This window comes from Puma concolor, chromosome C2, assembly GCF_028749965.1.
Source record: "Puma concolor isolate L17-30 chromosome C2, mPumCon1.1.hap2, whole genome shotgun sequence".
Classification (NCBI taxonomy): Eukaryota; Metazoa; Chordata; class Mammalia; order Carnivora; family Felidae; genus Puma; species Puma concolor.
The window spans coordinates 82,055,477-82,079,364 of record NC_141675.1 but is presented as its reverse complement, the minus strand read 5'-3'; the positions used below and the strand labels follow the sequence as shown (position 1 = coordinate 82,079,364).

General features: G+C 37.1%; 1 protein-coding gene across 5 annotated transcripts in view; it reads right to left on the bottom strand.

The window, feature by feature from the left end:
• The window catches only part of IL1RAP (interleukin 1 receptor accessory protein), a 138,496-nt gene that overhangs the window by 7,509 nt on the left and 107,099 nt on the right, over nt 1-23,888 (bottom strand). For 4 of the 5 annotated variants that reach the window (XR_015240206.1, XR_015240207.1, XM_086674994.1 and 1 more), the window contains exons 6-10: nt 23,656-23,727; nt 21,505-21,631; nt 18,628-18,776; nt 9,741-9,884; nt 8,052-8,195 (exon numbers count right to left, since the gene is read on the bottom strand). Coding sequence is in view for 3 of the 5 variants with exons in the window: in XM_086674994.1 (XP_086531120.1) it covers nt 8,052-8,195; nt 9,741-9,884; nt 18,628-18,776; nt 21,505-21,631; nt 23,656-23,727 (636 nt within the window). In the remaining 2 variants the exon portion in view is untranslated. Of the gene's footprint in view, nt 1-2,265; nt 5,513-8,051; nt 8,196-9,740; nt 9,885-18,627; nt 18,777-21,504; nt 21,632-23,655; nt 23,728-23,888 lie in introns of those variants that run through there. The other variant, XM_086674996.1, reaches the window with a different exon arrangement.

Below are 23,888 nucleotides of genomic sequence, written 5' to 3'. Positions count from 1 at the left end.
GTTTTCAAGACCTTTTAACTAGTTTTATCAAGAGTGCAAAGTAGTTTTAGAGAATTTTTATTTTGATCTTAAAAGATAAGTCTAAATTTTCACTTATCTTCAAAGCCTGTGTGTGTGCGCACGCGTGCGTGCGTGTGTGTGCGCGTGCGTGTGTGTGTGTGTGTCTTTTGGAAACTCCTTTATGCCAGCCCTACTCAGAATCTGTGTAGCTGCCTTTCATAAACCTGAGAATGTAAAAGTAGAAAATCTGCTTCTCTTATCTCATGAGAAATACGATATAACCTTAAGACAACGTGGATAGATAATCAACCAAAAAGAACTTTGTGCACTCAAATTGTGTGTGTGCGCATGTGTACATTGTGTGTTTCACTTCAAAATAGTCCTATTAGGAAAATGTTCTGTCCAATGGGGATACCACTGTTGAAAATAAAATGCTGTCCTAGATCCTGTAAGGAAAGATTCTAGCTTTTTATCTTTTTTTTTTTTTTTTTTTTTTTTTTTAATTATTGGTACCTCATCCTGAAAATGCAAAATTTGCATTTGAGACAGGGCAATGCTAAAGAAACAAATACGGTGGAATGTCTGGTGGAATTCTAGACATTGAAGAATGGATGTAAGATGCTTATCAGATGGGGGTTGGGCTATTCCCTGGGGCCTTCAGGCAGTACTTTGAAGAAAATTGCCTCCTTTATGACTTATTTTAATGTCTTCCATATTGTAAAAACTGCAGTTGAGGATGTGAATTGTTACTATTTTTTAATGCTGAATATTACATGGAGAGGGAGTCATAAGTTGTTTATTCTGTTTGGCTCAAACAGTGGGGTATGGCTATAGGCTGATGAGACCAGATTTCTTGTGTAGTGCTAAATTACTTTTGAGGTCACATTTTCTGATCTAGAATTCATCAATACTGTAGAATATCTGGCCTTTAAAAGTCACAATCTCCCTGCAATTCACCTAGAAGAAAACCAGGACTATAATTTGGTTTTTGCCTAGATTATTGGTGTATGCAAGGGCAGCAAACTTCTCTCTCTCTTTCTTAAAATATGAAGTGTAGTAAAAACAAAAAAAAAATGGAGTGGGGGCGCCTGGGTGACTCAGTCAGTTAAGAGTCTGACTCCGGCTTATGTCATGATCTTGTGGTCCGTGAGTTTGAGCCCTGCGTCGGCTCTGTGTTGACAGCTCAGAGCCTGGAGCCTGTTTCGGATTCTGTCTCCCTCTCTCTCTTTGCCCCTCCCCTGCTTATGCGTGCTCTCTCTCTCTCTCTCTCTGTCTCTCTCTCTCTCTCTCAAAAATAAATAAACATTGAAAAAAATTGCAATAAAAAAAGTGGGGTAAGGTGAGCCACCTAATTGGGAAGATGAATCTGAATCCAAAAATACTTGTTTCTCCATTTATCTGTTTTTATCTTAATATATTTAAATCTGAGTTCATCCATCTATAAATGCATATAATAAGAGCAAGCTTACAGGGTTAAAAATACCTATGTGTAAATATCTACATGTGGTAGACATTTGAATTAATCACTTTGGTTAAATTATTATTCACTGTCTAGTGAATGTGATATTAAACTAATGTATGGACTAATGTTAATTGATTTTGAATCAATTCTTTAAAAAAAATTTTTTTTTTACATTTATTTATTTTTGCTAAACAGAGAGAGAGAGAGCGCGCGCGCGCGCGCACAAGTGGGGGAGGGGCAGAGATAGAAGGAGACACAGAATCCAAAGCAGGCTCCAAGCTGACTGTCAGCACAGACCCCGATGCGGGGCTTGAGCCCACAAACAGCAAGATCTGACCTGAGCCGGAGTTGGACGCTTAAACCGACTGAGCCACCCAGGCGCCCCTAATTTGAATCAATTCTTCATGGTAACTTTAATATGTGGATTTATAAATGAATAAATTTTAAAACTTCTATTTACTTTAAAATAAACAGTGAATAAAAAAAACCTATTGAAATAATCTAGCCTATTGCTCTCTCTCTCTCTCTCTCTCTCTACCGCTCTGCTATTCTTCCTCCGTCTCCACACACACACACACACACACACACCTGGTATACTAGAAGAATTCATTTTACTTAAGTTTTATTTACATGTAAAAACAATGTTGATATAAAGTTCTCATTTTTTCTCAGATTTCTCTCAGAGAAATTTAACTAATGTAACTTCTAAAATTTCTTTTTATGTGTATCATGAATCCTTCTTATTCTCATTTCTTATGACCAAACATGAAAATAAAGACATAAAACACATGCACAAAATAAAATTCAAAGCTGAAAATAAATGGTTTATTTTTAAAAGAAATTTACAAATCAAATGGAAAATGGAAAATACAAAAGTTTATGAATAAAATAAAAAAGATAATAAGATAATCTTAAAATATTAAAACCTATGGAAAGAAGTGGATAATTAGCAAATGGAATGATGCTTTTGTTTCCCAATACAATGGAGTGTTTTTTTTATTAGAATCCTAGGGAATCATCTAAGTTACAATACAGAAGATAATTAAATAAATTTTATATGATTGTGTAATTAGACATTTTATATGTCATGGTTCTTTGTTAACTTGGGTGCAGAAGATCTTTGTATCATATATCTAAAACCATTAAGGTTTTTTGAAACAGTGAAGCAAAAATTGTATTTCCTCATCTCCCCCCAAAATTTTGTATGGGGTATCTTCGGGGACATAAACAAAACAAAAACTATAAAACACAATTTTCTGCGAATGAGACATATCATTTAGATTTGAGATGCTTTCGATTTTTGCATTTGATAAAGTTTAATATCAAAGACCAGTATATAAATATGAAAAAGAATATCAAGAAGTTTCTAGGGGTACCCAAAAGCACTTGGGATAAATATTGAATCCGAAAGTGCAGAAAGAATGCAGCGTTGGCAAGAGAATGGCCACCTGTGAGGGGACTGTCCTCCATTACCTAAAACTCATGCAATTGACACTCAAAGCTTGTCTAGTGTCAACTCTCTCCTGGTCTTGGGGGTGAAGGTTAACAGGAGGAGTAATTGTGGTTTGTAATAAAGAAAAGCATTAATAGGCAAAAAAGATCCAAGGATGGCTCTATACCATAGTTTTATAGTCAAGAATTCATGAAGTTTTTGTTTTCTTCAATTAAAAATAATACCTTCACTATAGAGAAATGATTTGTTATGTACTTTAGTGCTGCAGAAGGGCACTTAAACATAGGATATAGTTTTAGAATTGGTTATCAACATTCATAACACTGGGATAAGGGTTCCCTTAAATTATGGATTGTGGTGTCTCATAGGATACTCATGCTTTTCTATAGGTATTTTATTTTCCTTTTCTCTATTACCCAACAGGCCAAGTAGAGATTTATCTCCCCAATAGCTGAATGCTGAGATTACCACAGCCTAGTCTCTAAGTGTGTGTATGTACTTATGACAAAGTAGATGATCAGTTAATTCCAGAAGTCTGGTCACTGCCTAGCAGTGACCATAGAAGCTCTGTGCCTAACAGATTCCACTGCACCCATACCAAATGTAGCAGCAGTAAGTTATTTATACTAATTTAAGGAAGGCAATAACTAACAACAACTACTCTGTGAGCTATGAATTTACAAATGATGTACAGAAAACCATGACACAAAAGCACTACAGTAAAAGCATAATTTAAAAACTGGACAAGAGTTCCAGTGGTTTGTAATATTGTGTCAATAGCTATTTAAAGTCACATGCTTGTGTACACATGTGTGTGCATATATACACATATATATACATACGTATACACACACATATACATACATATATACACGTATATAATCCATGTGTATATATATATATACACAATGTAGATATACATACATTTATAACTCATGTGTTTGTGCATATATGTGTGTGTGTGTGTATGTGTGTGTGTGTATTCACCACTCTGTAAACTCTGGACTTAGTTTTCACTTTTCCAAGTCCTAATAACAGTACAATTTTATTTAAAACAAAAAAAACAAGTTTCATGGAAGACACTGACTTGTTTAGGATGAATGTATTAACTGTACTAGTGAATAAAATATCGAAAATACTGGGTGGTCCAGTTAATTCTCTTAGAATATTAATGTTAAAAGCAACTCTCAAGGTCACTGAGTCTAACTTCCACATTTTACAATGGGAGACAGAAGCGAGTGAGGAGAAATCACTTTCCTAATATTCACATTAGCAAGGCTGAGATTAAAAGACAAATTGCTGAACACCCTGTTCTGTGCTTTTCTCACAAGCCAGCAAATGCCCTAAAAGCATTTTGCTGTTATTTCACTCTCTATTAGCACCATTAGGAGAAGCTTCCTGTCAGACTAAGCCAAGGGTGGGGCCACCTGCAAACTCTGGTTGATAGGAGGCACCATAGGCAGGGGAGATGGAGTGACAAATATGGGTCAACCTACAGATATCCAGGAGTTTACTGAAATAAAAAACAAACAACAAAAAAAACGTATGGTATATTTTTCAAGTTGACAAATAGGACATCAATGACCTGAGAAGGAGGACACAAGGGATGTAGTAGAAACCACAGGCGAGCCCTTTAAAACCATCATAAGGAACACTTTCAGTTACGCTGCTGCTCTGTATAGTCCTAAAGGGGTGCCCGTCTGGCCTTGAGGGCACGCTGGACAACACAATGAGCCGAAGAGCTCCTTGTCCTCAGCTAAAACAAATGTGGGCCTTCATTCTCTTTTTAACTGATGAGTAAAAATGAAAAGTACTTGGAAACTCACTATGACCTTGTTAACAGCTGAGTTATCTTTAAGGGGTCTTGAAATCCACAGCCAAAGGCTGCTCCACAACGTTAAGGTGATAAAACATGAGAAAGGGAATAGAGACGTGGAACAGGGACGGAGGAGGCAGAGAGGGGAAATTCGCATCAACTAAGTCTTTGCCTGCAAAGAACATAGTGCCATCAGACACTGGGGACGGACTGGAGGCACTACCATTCTAAACCTTAGTATTGCCTGAGGAAGCACCACGACCAGTCATAGTCACCCTGAATTTATCCCTCCGGGGAGGCTTGGACAGAATTGTTTTCTGTCTGTGAAACAATACGTTGGGAACAAAGAAAGGGGACTCTCTTCCTTCCCGGAGTGCCCTTGGTTCTTTTTACCCATTTTGTTATTGTCCCTTTCATACATTTTTCAAGGATGCATAGGAGAGACCCTGCTCGCCACTTCTAGACCACCTGGAGCTTTTCTTCACTGGCATGGCCACCTGCAGCTGCTTCCAGAACCTGCCCTGTGGATACTTGGATTTCTCCCCTTTCCATTTAATGACCGTGAGCACCGTCTTAGCCCTCTTCAGCTCTTTCACCTTCGTCTCCTTCACCGCTTTGTACTGTACTAAAATGACGTTGATGTTGCCCCGAGAGGCCATGTTTTCTAGGCCAGCCTTGAGCTCCAGGAGGGCTTGGGTTCCCTGGAGCACGTAGTTGGGGCTTAGGACAACCAGGAGGCGTCTGCTTTTCTGAATGAAGCTCAAGGTCTCATCTGTGACAACTGAGAAAGAAAACACCATGGGGATTAGTGTTGGCCAAGAATTCCCCAAAAGCCTGGGGCTTGGGGAGCAAGTGTAGGGATCTTGGGGTAACAGCCTGGGAGTTGAGGTGAAACTTTTACCAAGAACGTTTGCAACAACTTAATCCTTAGATCCACTCTGTCCAATAAATGCCACACTCTTCCAAGGTACTGAAAACGATATGCACATATTCCGCCCCAAAAAAGAATTCTTAACAGGCATGAAGCCAAGTATACTTCTGTGACCTTGGTCTTCAAAAGCTTTATGAGAAATAGATGAATTGTACAGAAATCGATTTCTTCAAACCATGTGGCATGCTGCAGCCCAGTCAAATCAGCTCCTGAGCCCTTTCTCCCCAACGATACCCCATGTGGCTTCTCTCTAATGCCAGTGGGTGTTTGAAAAGATAATCATCATAGACAAAGTCATGGAAATTCAGTTCTCACCAACACAGGAAAGCAAGAGTAGGAACGTTCATTTTCTGAAAGTCCCTCTTTGTTGCCAGACTCCTGCCTGACTCAGACTGGTCTATGTCCTTAGAATAGGAACTTTAAAAAGTCTAGCTAACTGAATGGCATTTTGGCTGGCATCACATTCTCAGCTCAGCCTTCTATTCTGCTCACTGCTCTGGAGTCTAAATTAGTCCCTGGATCTTTCTCCTTAAACTCCTATCATTACTATGAAACCGTGTGTTTCAGCAGCTGCTAGCTAATGTGTCTGCCTTCACTAGCAGGCAAATACTTTCTTCAGGTCAGAAAAGAAGAAGAGGAAACAGGGAAAATGGAAATTCAGTGTAATTCTATTCTGTTATCAAGGGCTCTGATTAGTTCCTGTCACTAAATTCTTGGGAATAATCCATCTCCTCAAGGCTGCTTATCTAGGATTGTATAATCCTTTACCTGGAGTTTAAATAGGAGCTAAGTCCAGGGAATACACGAGTGTTGTGGGAAGCTATTTCATGGCTTACGATACTCCCCTAAGTAGTCATTTTGCCCCTTCACCTTCAACAGGTACAGAGGCCAAGGGGAAATATCTGCAATTAAAATTCCATGTGCAGTCTGGAGGAGAATTGAGGAATAAGTAATTATGTGCTTGAGGCAGTATTGCTGGAGGCAGGCCATGTATACGCATGGAAAGAGACCCAGAGGCAAAGAGGAAGAAGAGTGGCAGAGAGGATGTGGCTCACAAGGACCCACCATCAAAGCAAGATGTAAGAGTAACTATGTGGAATTTGAATCCTTCAAAGGATTGTCAACCCCTACCGGCAGGCCATTGTTATACTGTATACCTTTATATAACTTTTCACCAAGTGATCAATATTTGTTGAATGGCAGAATGAATGAATAAATGGATGAATAAGTGATTTAGGACTTTAAGTCTTAAAATGAGTGGAATTTGTCCTTTAGCTGTTCAGTCAAGTCATCATTTCCTGGCAAAATGATCCTGAGAGACACATCAGCTGCAGAACACAAGCATGATGGACTTCTAGGTGATGACAGGAGATAAAGTAAGTGGTCCGGCTAATGCAAGATGAGCGTAAACATTTAAGTCTATTTTATATCTCCATTATCCATATAATAGTTTCAAAAACATCTCAAATGGCTAACATAAACAGGATTTTAGGGGAGGAAAATCAGTTTGTTGTACTGAAGATCAGACACATTACATGCATTGCAACAGTACAAAGTTTAACGGAGGGTTTAGGAATGCTATTATGTATTTATTAAAACAGACTCAAATGGACTGTCACTTTGTATGTTACTGGGTGGATCTGAAAATTAGAGATGTACTTTTCCTTGAAAGCATTCAGCAATTCAAGTTTCTTTTTTTTTTAAACTACTAGAATATACTGGCCTTTGTAAAATTTTAAACTACATCTCAAATGTATAAGCTGATAGAAAGGAAGAAACAGACCTAAGAAAAAGGGGAATATGAATAGCATTGGCTTGCTAGAAAGCAAAAGTGAAGAAAAGGAAATTAGCAAATACCACAGAGAAAATATTCTGATTATTATGAGTGAGTACTATAAAGAGAGATTTCGTGCATTCTTTTCACAAACTCATTGTTAGTAAAATCAAATACACCTCAGCCTTTGTAAAAATGTTGTTTGAACTCAGTGTTTGTAAAAAAAAAAACCAAAAAAACAAAAAAAAACATTCTAGGGAAACTAATGCAGATTTGCTTAAACCTTCTACATATCTAAACGTGTGTAAGCAGAGCATTTAAAACTGAGGTATTTAATAGAGTTCTAATCCACTGTGCCTCCACACTTTTCTGACAATGAGTTCTTAAAACTTACAAGAGGAACTATTTTACAACCATAAATGGCACTTGAATAATCTACAACTCACAATGTAATTTTATTCCTAAAGAAGTCTCTATTACATCAAACAATTGGATGTTAAATATCTGAAGATGCCAACATAGAGCTCTGCCATGACTCTCACACCTGACCCCAAACTAAGGGTTCCCTTTGCCATTCAGAGGGTGGCATCACTTGTACTCATGTGAGATACCTACTTCCCCCAGGCAGACTGTCACGGTCAAAGATGCACAGCTTGTATCCAAATTCATTCTCCAAAACTCCACGGAGGGTCAGTAACACAAACTCTTCTTCCTCAGCATTCCTTGCGTAAGATACATAAATATCATACTCTTTCCCATCTGGCAAAAGAAAGAAAGATCGAATATAAATTAGAAGAGTTTCTCAGTAGTATTGCATTTTTTTTTTCTTAAATCAAACTTTTGCATACTAGACATTTTTCTTTTTTTTTTTTTTTTTTTTTTTTTTTTACTGTATGAATTATCTGACAGATTTCATGTGATTTCCCACCTGTGACAGGTCTCCAGGCAAAATGACTATTTTAAGGTGTAATTACAAATTTTGTCTGATGTGTATACTACTCTCATATCACTAAATTTAGTTTTTATAGTGGAGAATAAATGAGATTTGGCTCATTTGACAATGAATTAACACAATCAGGAGGCAAATAGTCAATCATAGACACTGGCAATGAATACCATACAGAAAATTTACAGTTCCTGTCCTAGTTTGTCACTCACTGATATATTAGAATTATAAATTGAGCAAAACTTTCAGAAAGTGTCTAAATTATTTATACATGAAAATAACCACAATTAAAAATATACTTCGATTTGGTGCACCTGGGTGGCTCAGTTGGTTAAACATCCGACTCTTGATCTCAGCTCAGGTCATGATCTCATAGTTTGTGAGTTCAAGCCCCTCTGTCAGCACAGAGCCCGCTTGGAATTCTCTCTCAACCTCTCTCTCTCTCTCATTGCCCTCTCCTCCCCACCTCAAAAATAAATAAACATTTGAAATATATATATATACTTAGATTCAATAAACCCATCTTTCCCAAAGTTGCCTGATTATAAACATCACCTCTCAGTAAAAATACAGGTTCTGTGTCTCTTCCACAAACCTACTGAATGAAAATCTTTATGGGCTGAGTCTAAGAATCAGTATGTTTCATTGTTCCATGCCTGTCACCAGGCAAATGTGCACTAGTGCAGTGCTTCTAAGACTTTAATGTGCACCTGAATCATCCGGGAATATTGTTAAAATGTGGATCCTGACTCAGAATAGGGGTTAGCTTAATAGCCTCCTTTTATCAAGCTCCCATGTGATGCTGATGTTGCTGGTGCATGGACCACTTTTAAGTACAAAGAGTGGACCTACACTGTCCAGTTACAGGAGACACAGCTACACGTAGCTATCGGATGCTTGAAATGCAACTGGTCTGAACTGGGATATGCTGTAAATTTAAAACACAACACATGCCAAATTTTGACATTTTGACCACAAATAATAAGATTAAAATATCACCATCAGCTTTTAAATATTAATTATACGCTAAAATAATAGTATTTTGAGTATATTGGGTTAAATAAGGTATATTATTAAAATAATTTTCACTTTCTTTTTACTTTTCCTACTGTGACCACTAGAAAATATTAAATTACATATGTGGCTTGCATTATATTTCTATTTGGACAGGCTAACCTAGACTAAACACATATTGAGCCAAGGAAACAAAATAATATACATTAGAAAGATTTTCAATAGTAAGGGCCGAAACAAAAGATAGTTAGATTAAATCTCCCAGTTATTCTAGCTTTTATCAAGTCAACATGCTTTCTGAAAAGGACAGTTGAAGGTATTTACATCAAACGTTCATTACTCACCTAAAATGGTTTCATCTGTTCCAAAATGAGCCCGGTAAAATAAGACCATCTCCAGCCAGTAAACGTGGTAAACAACAATGAGGATCACTACCAGCAGCACTGTGGCTCCAAAACCACATGCTAATTCCACTGTGTATCTTGGAGCTATCAATGGAGGGAACAACAGAGAAACAATTGATTTTTACGTGGTGATCACGCTGGCCTGTCATCCTGCAAATAGTTGGGTAAGCTAAGCAGCTGAGCCATGCTCCTGACTTGTATGTGTGAACAAGCAGAGATAACGTGATAGGGATTAAGCACTAGGTTTTAATGCCAGACTGTGTCATAGTTCTCTTTTTGTTTCCAGCACCTGACACAGGCGTTCTTAACCATTAGGTGACTTAAGGGGACTTTGATGTTACATAAATTAATACACATTAATGGCATATAAAGGGTATATTGTATTCATTTTAGCATTGGGCAGGATTTAGAAGGTCATGTCATTCAGTGCACAATCTGATAAGTGAATCTCCTTAAAAATATTTTTGAAAAGTGTGATTCCATCTTCCATTTGTCCATTTTGGGGATGGACTCCTTATTACTACCTAGACAAGACCATGAAACTGATAGAATTTTAATTGCTGGAGGAGCAGTTGGATTGAGTGAAAATCTTAATGTGTTTCCATTAGTCTTAATTCCATTTTCTTTTCAGTGCCATTTGGAAGAAATTTAATTACCTTTCCTATAAATTCAGAAAAAAGCCTCAAAAATCTTATTTTCACTGGGCAGAAACAGAGGAATCTACCAAATGCTAAGTATGCTTGGCTTTGAAAGTATCTCTCAGGTTTATAGTTCTAGGATACACATTCTGAAGATTAACTTGTAATATCCAGGCATGGACAGATTCCCACCTAATCTGTTTACTTTTATATGATAGGCATTTTAGCAGTTTCTTTGGAATTATCAGAAATAGAATAAGATGATTCCTGACTTCCTAGAAACTAGATACGTATTAATTCAGCCCTGTAAACAAGGTCTATTATGACGAAACCACCAGCCACTCGTCTCATTTATCATGGCCTTTTCTTCAAAAACATCAGGAAGATTTAGCTCTATGTCTTTGCTCATGCTGGGACTTCTGGTGAGAATAATGCTTTCTCTTTCTTTAGTTTTCAAGCCCATGCTCCAATGTCATTATTTCGTATAGGCTTTCCTAGAATAAAACTCGTCTTGCACCTGACATCTGCCTGGCAGCAATTTCAACTCTTCTCAATGTTTATAATTGTATTAGAGCATTTGTGTTATATTTTAATTTGTCTACAAGCTTGATTCTCTACTCTCTCTTGCTTCCCACTAAACTATACTTTTGTTGTCTTCTAGGTAAAGACTATGTCTTCTTCATCCCTCCTATCCCTAAAACACAGAGGATCTCAATGAACGTTTCCTGATATAACACCATATACTTCTGGGATATTTAAAAGAAATCTAGTCCTCCAATATCAGCAACTTCATTTGGTTGCCTTATTAGCTTGTGATAATGAAGCCTAAGTGTTTGAAGAGGGAATAGAATAGTTGGATCTGAAACACAAGTGGCTTAAATTGTGTATTAGTTGACTTGACAATTACTTATTACCATCTATTATTTGCCAGATGCTGTTGGGGACACGATGGTGGATAAGTCCAAAAGGATTTCTGCCTTCTTAGAGTTAACATTCTAATGCAAGGAAATAAATAATAAGACAACTAATGTTAGGTAGTGATCAGTGCTATAAAGGAAATAAACTAGGGTAATGTGACAGAGGTGACTGAGAGGCTGGGCTGGGCAGGAGAGGTGTATCAGGTCAGGTAGTGAGAAAAGGCTTCTTTGATCGCCTGAACATTGTGTTAAGTGCTTGCCAAGGTGAGGCACAGAGGAATTTTGTTCAAAGCTGGGACTGTTATCCAGGCTCCCTGATTCCAAAGTCCAGAGATCTTTGGAGATCTCTGCCATGAAGTTTAATTATTGATCATATACTAGTGGAAAAATCCCCTTTAAAACAGGTATCTATCCTACTGGGGAAATGGTAAGCAGCCTGGAGCTGAGCCTGAAGTTCTCTAATTAAAGGGCAGATCTTAGAGTTTTAAGTTCATTATCCTAAACTCGGGATGCTTATCCTATCTCAGAGATAGTATGGAACTCCGCAGTGCAGAATTATTACCAGTTATTCTTGTTCTCATTCCATGAATAATGATGTTTAAAATAAGAAAACTCCATCATCAAATGTCAAAAGCTATGTCGGTGCAGTTGTTGAGAATTTGCTAAGATCAATTTGGGTAGCTGGCATGAAAATTGCTGTGTCCTTGGTATTTCTGAGCACACGTTATGTTAACAGCACACTGGGGTAATTCCCATTGTCATCTTCATTCTTTGCTCAGTTATTCTTGCTCCTCTGGCTGGACATTTTGTAATTGTGAAAAAAAAGAGGTCAGTGAATGCACTTACCTGAAATGGATTCAGAAATATATATATATGTATATCAATAGATATCTTGCCTAACAATCAAGAGGTCAATTACCTTCATGAATTTCTCTCTGCCACATTTATTTTACTACTGCTTCTTTTCTTTCTTTCTTTTATTTTTTGTGGGGATTTTTAATTTGGTTTTGGGTCATTGAATTACATGTGTCATATTTATAGATCGCATTTTGTGGGGCCATATTGATGATATCAAGAAATTCCTCATGCTATTTAACTAATTGAACTCTTAAGATAAATAATCCACGGGGCTGAATTTCTAAATAGCTTAAACCACATGCAGGAAATGTTCTAAAAAGCTTTCCTATAAAGCTTTGCTGGCTTGCAGGGAAAGGGTGACCCTCAGCCCACATTTTCTGTCTGCCCCAGCTGGACCTCTGATGTTTTGGCATAAAGATTTTACTGTGATGCAATCCCAGACAAAAGGGTTCCCAATCAGGAAAGAGTGATGCAATTTGACCAAACTGGACTTCTAAACCGCGTCTCTCTTTGATCTCACTTATAATTGATTTAGGATATTGCCAAATTTAGCCACTTGCTCTGCTGTTACTCCCTGAATCAGAATTCCCTCCACTCCTTTTGCAGTTCTACAGTAATAACAGGTTCCAAAGCTCACATTTCCAGCTACCGCCCTGAGTTAAACTAATCCAGGACTTTAGCTCCAGTCTTTTACCCTGTTTCAAGCTCTTGATCTACAATTGTGTTTCTCCTTGGAAACCTAACTTATTATTTTTATCTTTATTAGTTGGGGCCTTGCTATCCACTGAGTCTCCCAGCCCAACAGCTTCTTGGACTCCCAGGTATTCCCTGCCACAGAACCTGTGTGTTCTTTGCTAAACTGCTGAGACCTCTTGATAATTTTGGGAACCATGTAATGACAATTTCCCTGAATTACAAACTATTAGAATGCTTTGTCTATATGATAGTAAACCAGAGACGTATAACTGAATTAACTTGCAGACCTGCTTTGTTTGACTACCATAGTGTGGTGAAATTTGTGCATTTGGCCTTAGAGAAGCAATTGACACTGGGATAGCCTCCTCTCCATAATATTTACAATGACAGTTTTTTCTAAGGTGGATAAGTGGCAGTTGATCTGTGTGTGATCTGTGGGAGAAAGGACACAACAACGTTGAGCCCCACCATCACCCTAGTTTTTTTGCCTGAAGGCACTTTTAGACTCTGGCATAGAAAGGGGAAAACCAAAAAGAAGTACAGTCATCACAGTGAGCTAAGGAGACAGAAATCAGAATTCAGAACTACTGACTTAGGGTGAATTTACAAGCCTGGGCAAAGAGGGAAGAAAACTGTGTAGAAAAAGAGCTCTATAAATCTGCAAGGGGTGACCTCAAGTCTTTGGAAAAATATAAAGCTTTGCATTGGCCGATGACACTTCACAAGATCAGGCAAAGAACAGTTACTAGTGAAAGAAAAACTACCAGGAAGGGGACAACTGCTAGGAAACTGGGAATTGAACAACTGTAGGTGCGCATGCAGGACTGGGGCACTTAAGACTGGAGTGAAGAAGCTTTGGGTAGCTCCCCATGTGTTAAGCAGAGACCCCAGTCTAGATAAATCCAATCTGGCCTTAAAGAAAAGGCTATTTTTTTCAGATGTAAGGTCCTGCAAAGATAAGGAGGACTCTTAAAAAAAAAAAAAAGCTGTTAGACAAGTAAATTAACTACCTGTGAGAAAAAAGACAACACTCACTTTAAAAACTCAGACACTCAATGATGCGGCATACATAACGGCCAGCATATGATTAAAAAACAAAACAATAAAAAGCAAGAAAAGACCCATAATCACAAGAAAAATCAGCCAATAAAAAAAGAAACAGAATCAAAATTGACAAATATGATGGAATTAGCAAATTAGCACTTAAAATGAGTATTATCAATATTCCTGTTGAATTAAAAAAAAGATGACAAAACAGAGGAATGTAGGGGAAAGGAAGGAGAAATAGAAAAACAAACAAGGAGGCAAACCATAAGAGATTCTTCAATACAGAGAACAAACTGAAGGTTACTAGAGGGGAGGTGGGTGGGGGATGGGCTAAATGGGTGATGGGTATTAAGAAGGGCACTTGTTGGGATGAGCACTGAGTGTTGTATGTAGGTGATGAATCACTAAATTCCTCTCCTGAAACCAATACTACACTGTATATTAACTCACTTAAACTTAAATAAGATCTTGGAAGAAAAAAAAAAAAAGAACAACTAAAAAATACCAATAGGGGTATTTTTATGGAGAAATGGAAATCCAAACACTGAAAAATACAATTCTGAAATTTAAAATTCTGCAGATTAAACATCAAAAAATAAATGATTAGTGGAAACTAGAAACTACCCAAATTGAAACACAGGAAAGGATAAAATAAAAATGAGAATCTCAGTCATCTATGGGACAACCCCAAGTGGTCTATACTAAATTTAACAGAGCTATTAGAAGAAAAGGAAAGAATGAATGAATGAAAAAGTGAGCAAAACATATTTAAAGAAATAATGGCTAAATTTTTCAAATTAAATTAAAAACATAAACTTATGGAACCAAGAAGTTTAGAAAAATATTTTAAATGTTTATCTTTGAGAGAGAGAGAGAGAGAGAGGAGACGGAGAGAGAGAGAGAGAGAGGGAGAATGTGAGCGGGGAGGGGCAGAGAGAGAGAAAGACAGACATAGAATCTCAAGCAGGCTACAGGCTATGAGCTGTCAGCACAGAGCCCAACATGGGGCTCAAACTCAAGAACTGCAAGATCATGACCTGAGCCAAAGTCAGACACTTAAATGACTGAGCCACACAGATGCTGCGGAACCAAGGCATTTAAAGAACCCTAATTAAGATGCATTCAAATAAAACCACACCAAGAATTTGTTAAATTTCAATAGATACTCATTATATAGATATAGAAGATTACTCTCACACAGATAAAAGCCAGCTACAAAAAAACACCTATAAATAACATCATATTTAACATGTCCTCTAAGATAAGAAAAATGCAAGTATGGTCACTCTGATAACTTCTACTGTTCATGGTACTGGAGGTGCAAGAGAGTGACAGAGGAAGAAAGAAGTCAAAGGCATAAAGTTTGGAAAGGAAGGAGTAAAAGTATGTTTATATCTTGTAAACATGATCAAGTGTATAGAAAATGCTAAGGAACCTAAAAAACAAAATAAACAGAAACCCTATTTAATCAGTGAATTTGGAAGTCAGAATACCAAGATCAATGCATAAAAATCAATGAACTCATTTCTATTTCCTATCAATGAGCAACTGAAAAGTGAAATTTTCAAAATACCATTACGATAGCAACACAAAACATTTAGGGTTAAATTTAACATGTCTGTAAGACCTGTACACATAAAACCAAAAATGAAAAAAAAGCTGAGAAAAATCAATGATAACTAAATAAATTGAAAAGCATATAATGTTCATGGATTGGAAATCTCAATACTGTTAAGATTTCAATTCCCTCCAAATTGGTTTACAAATTTAATACAATTCTAATCAAATCCCAGCAGGCTCTAACATAGAAATTCACAAGATAATACGAAAATCTATAGAAAAATATTGTTTTCAGAAATAGGTCAACACTTTGAAAAGAAAAAAGGAGGAAGGCAACAGTTTCTGACTTCATCACTTACGGTGTGGAGCTTGATTGGGATTCTCTCCCTCCCTCCCTGTCTCTCTCTCTCTCTCTCTCTCTCTCTCTCTCTCTCTCAGTCCCTCCCCAGCTTACAGGCATAGTGCTCTCTCTCTCTCTCAAAATAAATAAGTAAAAACATTTTTTTAAAAAGGAAGACTTTAAAAATAAGTGCTCAACATCATTAGTATCTGAAATGCAAATTAAAAAATATAGTGTGATACCAGTACCCATTTACTAGCATGGCTAAAATTAAAAACTCTGATAACTTCAAAAGGTGGTAAGAATATATGTAGAACATGGGAATTTATATTCATTTCTAGTGGAAGTATAAAATAGTACAACCTCTTTGGAAGTAGTTTTTCCAGTTTCTCATAAAGTTCAACACACATCTAGCCTTAGCTCCCACCTGTCTCCTCTATAAAACAACTGCATGTTTAACATGTTTACGTTAGCTGTGTCTCCTTTAATACTTTGCTTTAACCGACTAGATGAAATTGTGCCATCCAAAGAGCTATTAGGTCCAAAGACCTATCCAAGTAAATTCTTATTTGGAGCCCTTCCTGTCATCTTTTTGATGAAAGACATAGAATGCTTTGTCAATGAATCCAGAAGGATCCTTATGTATAATGTATTAATATGAGCTCAGGTATCACCACTGAATTGCAGCATTACCTGGTCCAGAACAGAAGCCAAGTAACAAACACACACCTCTGGTACCACGAGATGTACGCAGACCAGACTAGATTATCTGTAATACTGATGTAATATCAGCACAGATCTTCCAGTCTAGTGGACATACTTGTCCTTTCACATCCCTGATACCATTCATACATAACCATTCAGAGCATGGCTTTTTGTGGACAGGAGCTACTCATGTACCTCTGGCAGGCTGACTTCTGCATCACTCCTAGACTAAACATGATTTTAATTGACTGTTTAATCCTCTCTGACAATAAGTAATTAATTTATGTTATCCCCTATAATTATTTCCCAAAATGCTTGTTTCAGAAAACAAGTCCCACAAAATGCTGCATTCTCCAGGAATCTGAAGTCAAATATATTTGAAAAATATATTTGCCTCCTATATTCCAACTCCCTGCAGATATTCATACCAAATGTTAACACATGAAAGACTCTCAGGGGCCCTTGACTAAAGTAACTTGATTGATTTTGTTTAATCTAGAGTTTAAAGATACTTTATGTATTATAAAAGCCTTTGTCAAATAACACCTGTGAAAATTTTGTGGAAATAAGTAGACTTAACATTTGTTGAGCATTTAATATATTTGTATAAAAGCGAGTAATTGTGCTGAGTGCTTTAAACAACCTTATAAGAGAGTGGTATCATCTGCCTAGTTTAAATATAAAGAAATGGAAGGTCAGAGAGGTTAAGTGATTTTTTCAAGGTTACAGAGTTAGGATGCTCAGAAACCAAGATTCCAACACAGGCCCTCTGAGTTTAGAGTACAAATATTGAATTGCAGTACTATAAAGAGTTCCAGTAGTGTTCTTAAGGAACGAACTTTGGGAAACTGCCTTATATTATCTGGTTGAGTCTTGTTGTTTTACACTGGCTTCTGAGGTGCTGAAGCAATGAACTATCCAGAACCAATCCACTAAGACTTAAGTGCCATATATACTCCAGGACTTTGCTTTTTACTTTCTAGATTGTAATGGAATGTTAAGGTGAAATTTGTTTTTGCATCAGCTTTAAAAAAAGGTTTAAATCCCATTGCAAAATGTAAGAATTATGTATTAACTTCTTTTTTGTTGTTTTTTTACTTTTGGTATACATATTATAGGAGACTAGAATCCGCGATGATTCTGAATGACATGACTGCACATGTGATGAATCATCATGATCTTTCTCTAGATCACTGAAAAACATTCTTGAAGGCATTAATTGTCTGAGGTTCTGTGTTAGGTGAGAGACCCAAAGATAATTTTAGACACACTCTGTTTCAGTAGCAACAGCTCACACAAAAGAGCTTTATCATTTTTATTTATTATAGAAGAAATTAGTAATAGCAACATAGAAATCCTTTTACATATTTTAAGTCATTGTTTAAATAATTTTCATTTTAGCAATTGTGGCTAGTGGTATATTATAAACCTGCTTGAATGTTGTTACATAACATTTAAAATGATCATTTTAAAATTATATTTTTGAGAAGAAATATTTTATATCTTACTTAACTACTTGAATATAATTTGATGGTTGCTATTTATAATGTTTCATTATTATAGATAATGCTTCTAAGAATAGTGATGGGTACATAATTCTCTTTCTGTTATTTGTGCAGGAAAAATTCCAAAAGTATTAAGTCATATGATATGGTCATTTTTATGACCCTTGAACTCTGCCATCAATGGTTTCTAAAAGGGTCTTTACAATTCACCACAATATGTAACTCTACCAGTTTTATTATATCTTTGGTAGTTTTAAATATTTTATTTTTCATTTTTCATGACTGTATTGATATAAAATTATACCTCCTTTTAATAATCATATGGATTTTTTAAGCCACACTTGGGCACTAAGTTACTAAGAGTATAAGAATTAATATTTTGAGTGTCTTCACATAGATGGATATTTTCTTTCAAGATTTTTCAATTCATCTCTGATTCCTTACTATATGCCAGATGTGCTAGGTGCTGGAGCACTGTCTTCTCAATATTTCTTTTTTTCCTTATTCACCACAATGTTACGTTTGGAGTTCACAGACTCATCTGCTGAGTGCATCCATTACCTTTCTGTTTCACCTTGGCTGGTTTGTCAACCTCCCCTTTGGCATTTCTAGCATGACAGACATAGTTGCGCTTGAGATCCTCAGCAGTAACTTTTTTGATGCTCAAAACCTGAGTTCTCGTTTCATCTTCTGTTGTAGTGAAACTTATACTAGAAATAGGGGAAAGAAAATCAAAGCATGAGCAAGGCTGCAGGGCCATGTGCTGTGTGTGAATCAGACAAGTAGACAACCACAGAGCCCCTAGATGAAGGCAGACAGAATGCCCATAGGCTGTGTTGCCCGTGATCCAATGGTTACAAAGAAAGAATAACTTCTAGATTCCAATAACATTTTTTTTTAAAGTTTATCTACTTATTTTGAGAAAGAGAGAGGGAAAGAGAAAGAGAGGGAGAGAGAGAGAGAGAGAGAGAGAGAGAGAGAGAGAGAGAATGCATGAGAGTGGGAGAGGGGCAGAGAGAGAGAGAGAGGGAGAGAAGGAATCTCAAGCATGGAGCCCAACACAGGGCTGGATCCCACAAACCATGAGATCATGACCTGAGCTGCAACCAAGAGTTGGATGCTTACCTGATTAAGCCACCCAGGTGCCCCTCCAATAGCAGTCCTTACATTTTATACCACACACAATCCCAGTATCTAGATCAAACCTCTTCGTTGGTAACACATTATAGCTTTCTCTTCAAAGCAAAATGTCTCCTTACAAACTTATGAGACAGGATTCTGTATCAGAGTAGAAAGAAGCTTCTGAGGCCAGATCCATTTGGGGTTTGATCCAATCTCTGTCACTTACTGGCTATATACTTTCAGCACAGTAAGTAATCTTTCAAAGTCTTGCGTTCCTTCTTTGAAAGAGGTAAATAGCAATGCCTACACAGTGTATTACATGTATTAACTTACTCAAGAACCGTGAGGATTGAGTATGTCAATACGTAAGTATCAGAACAACGCTAAATAAATATACATATAGGCTATTATTACCATACACAGCAATAGTTCATATGTTTGAATTCAGGGATTCCCAAAGCTTGAGTTTTGAACACAGGTAGAATATTTTAGTCAAAATGCTGAAAGCCCATGGGTTCAATCTTAACATATTAAAGGAAGAAAATTCTCAAAGCAAGTAAGCTTTATGAAAAATAAATACCTCTGAATCTCCATGTCGGAGATCAAGTGCTTTGGGTCCAAGATCAAGATCTAAAATCCCTGGGAACTACTTGCTATGAAGAGAAAACAAAATCTCTCTCCTATGGCTGACATCCAGGTTCTCCTTCCAATAAGGCTTACCATCAGTCGTGAGAACTTGGTCAAAGCTTATGATGAGTTTAGCCTAAACTCAACTGCACTGCTCCACCAGGAACACTGAGTTGTGCTGAAATTGCAGCAAGGAGGAACATCATGATTTTCATATCATTCATTCATTATTATTATGAGGATAGAAAGCACAATGTTCAGAATTCCTGAAATGATCAGTACTCTCCCTTTGTGCCTCCAGCTACATCTTTAATCAGTTCCTTCTGAAAAAACTGCTCTAATTTCAGGAGGCTCCTTCTGTACCTTTAAATATGCTCTGCTTCTCTAACATCTAGCCATTGCACATGATGTTCCTCTTACCAGGAACATTCTTTCTATTTCTTTACCTGGTTTATTTCTACTCATCCTTCAAATCTTTATGTAGGTACTATACCATCTGGGAAACACTGCCTAATCCTCCAAAATGGACTGGACTCCTTAACTGAAGCTTCTGATAACCTCTAATACTTTCCAATCACTACATTTATCACAATTATTGAAATTTCTGCTCTATCACTCTTACTCCGATAAAATCTACTCAGTTAGGGACTAAGTATCTTGCATAGCACCTGCTGTAATGTAGACATTTTGTAACTTCTGCACAAAGTCTGACTTTACTACTAGGAAAGACATATCTTTTGATTTCTAGAAGTTCAAGTAGCCAAAGATCTATTTGCACATCACGTTAAGGCCTGAGGTTTTAGAACTACTTTGTCATGTAGTTGGTCAGCTGCTGATTTTTATTTATTATTGTTCTGAACCAATTATTATCTTGCAATTGTCTGCTTCATTTCCAGAAGAATCTTTTTTCAAAGACCCGTATTTTCCTTCCTGCCAACCCTATGTCCTTAAAAAAAATTATATTTATCTAGAATTAAAATGAGGGTGCCTGGGGGGCTTAGTCTGACTTTGGCTCAGGTCATGATGAGTTTGAGCTCCACATCAGGCTTTCTGCTGTCAGCTTAGAGCCTGCTTTGGATCCTCAGTCTCCCTCTCTCTTTGTCCCTCCCCCACTCATGCTCTCTCTCTAAAACACAAACATTAAAACAAAAAAAAAAATAAAATAAAATGACTCAGCTTGTTAAAAATAAAATTTAAAGAATGTATTTAGTCAGTATTTTAAAAAATGATTATCAATTATAAAGGTGACATGCATGCTATGTGAGATAAGAATGAGGAGGAAGAAGAAAGGAAATGTATGCTTATTGCAAGACAAGAAACACACAATTTAGCTGAGGCACAAATACAGAGGCCTAGACTCCAGACTTGAGAAAGAAAAGAACAGGGCCACACTGACCAGCTTACACGTATCCAGGGCCCTATATTGTAGTTTTTCATGCATGTGGGCTACACATCCCATCTACTCTGAAGGGAGAATCATGAATGTGTGATTATCAGAAGGTATCTGGGTCTTGAATTGCAAATCCAGGAATTCTGCTTTGGAATGCAGCCACTAAAGACTTGAAAATCTTGCTGATTTTTGGTAATGATGGGGAAAAGTCAGGGTTGTTACTTTCAATGATTAGTATATACCCAAGGGCATTAGACTGAGGACAAATGTTGGTCACCCCTTGTCTGAGCCAACAGTACCTTTCATTGACAGTTACATCAATATTGGAGTCGTCTGGCTTTTTTCCATCAATGGTCCACCAAACCTCATTGCGGGCATCTTTCAGGAAAGTAAAATAGACTGTACAAGGGATGAGTAGCTCCTCACCTAAAATAACAAGTTAACCCATCAGGGTGTACCCTTCACATGGCAATAATGGTTCCACTCTGATTAATCAGAAGCTATAAAAGTATACTTAAAACTCTACTTCTAAGTACTTTTCAAGTGGCCTGTCACAGTAATGTACCATACTTCATTACAAAATAAACAAACCAAGAAAAAAGGTGGAGCAGCTTTATACCAAATTTCCAGAATGACCATCTTTTTATACAATCCATGTATATTCTACTATAACAGTATTTGTTCAAAGAGGCTCTGTCAACATACTTGGAGCCCTAAACTTCCATGGACTACTCTTATCCTTTATTTCTCTCATAAACAGTGACTGAGGAGAGGTTCTCCAGATTGTTGGAACTTGGCCCAGAAAATACAGGGTAATGCCAATGCTGAGAGGCAGGTCAGGTCTGGCTATAAGGGTGCAGTCAATAAGTTTAAATATCATTTACATATATATTTATATATAGTGAATATTATATGTAGTTAATATATATAGTGAATATTTATATATTTATAAATATTAGTATTTATGAATAACATTCTCTGCTATCTTTCCAAGATGGAACATGAGGTCAGGGGGATCCGGAGGCAGAAAATGATAATAATGAGACAAAGAGCAGCAGCATACTTACTAAGACCTTTATATAATTTGCTGTGATAAATATTTATATTTATTAGTGGTCTCATTTAATTTTAATAAGATACTATGGGGTATTTTTAAAATCCACCTTTTATAGATGTGCAAACTAATGCTTAAAGATGTTAAATGCCATTCCTAGATGAAATTGTTAATAAGTGGCAGACCAGAATTTGACCCAGAATGACTTCCATTCCAGCTTACCCAGGACAGCTCTGTTCTATGCCTACTTTCCTAGTTAGTTATTGATATCAGCTGCTTTCACTCTCAGAAAGTGTGCAGGTTGAGATGACAAATTATATTGTCATCCAAATTTGAACTCAGGTATGTCTCACTGAGTGGTCCTACTCCATCCCTTCCTCTAAGATGCATGGTTCTTACGCCTTCCCCTTCAGTTTCTATATTAATATGCAGGAAGGAAACATGAACATAGATTTTGCAATCATACGGTAGGTAGAGGTAGATGAAACACACTAGATCATTCGTAAGGGTTCACCTGAGAGCAGGAAGAATGTACATATTACTATACAAAGCCACTGAGAATTCTGGGAAATGTGGTCCATTTGGGATTGGCGGACCTCTTAGTGTGTTCTTTGTTTGTTTGTTTTACAGGCAGCTCACTATTTGAAACTTTATCTTAATTTTAGGAGGGCATCATTGTTTTCTACCTACATTTGATCACGACCTCTGCTATCTTTAGTAGATTTTAAAAATATGTTCTTTTATACCTTTCATTGGGTTTGGAGGGAATTTATTGTAAAGGATACAATATAGAAACTCTTAAAATTTTCTATGGTTTTCAGTTTAACTGTGGGAGGCTTTGAGCCAGAAGAATAACAAATTATGCCTTATTCGGTTGGTCACAGAAGATTTTTGTCCAGAATGGAAAATTATGAAAACTAAAAGGAGCCCCAGACAGCCACAGGAAGCACCCAATAGTGTTCTGATCAAGCTGTATGAGGTCTACCAGTTGTTATCCGTTAAATTCATAGTCCTCCTTTGATCTCCTGCCCTCGCCCCTCTGCAGTGGAGTAAAAGCTTAAAGGAAGTCTTGTGCTCATGTTGCAGTCTTGGAAAACACAAGGCCTGTGCAAGCTAATGTGTGCATCACACAGAAATCACTAATCAGGAGAGGGGAGCCACTGCAGAGGACGAAGGGAGCAGCTGCGGAGAGAGAAGCCGAGAATCCCAGAGACACCCAAGAGATGGACGAAGGAGCTAATCCCCAGAGCTGCCTTCGTTTCTGACACCATTTCAAGTTTCACTTCATGTTGTTTCCCTACAATAGCCCTCTATTCTCATACTTTAACTTAAGTGACATTTTATTCCTTGTAATTAAGAGAATCTAACTGAAATTAAGAGGCACAGCTATAATTACCTGGCTCTTTCTCGTAGACTACAAGATCATTGGGTGAATAGATCTGAGGAGGCAATGCGTCTTTTGGAGAGCCTATGTTCGAGAGGAAGAGACAAAAGGGAGATGATGTTAAATCACGTAGCCCTTATCTCTCATAACCCATTTCCAAGATTTGCTCTTTTGTAAACTTTTGTCCAACTTCCTGGCATCGTTTGGCAATTCTTCCTGACAGGGCCAATAGCTCAATGTACAGT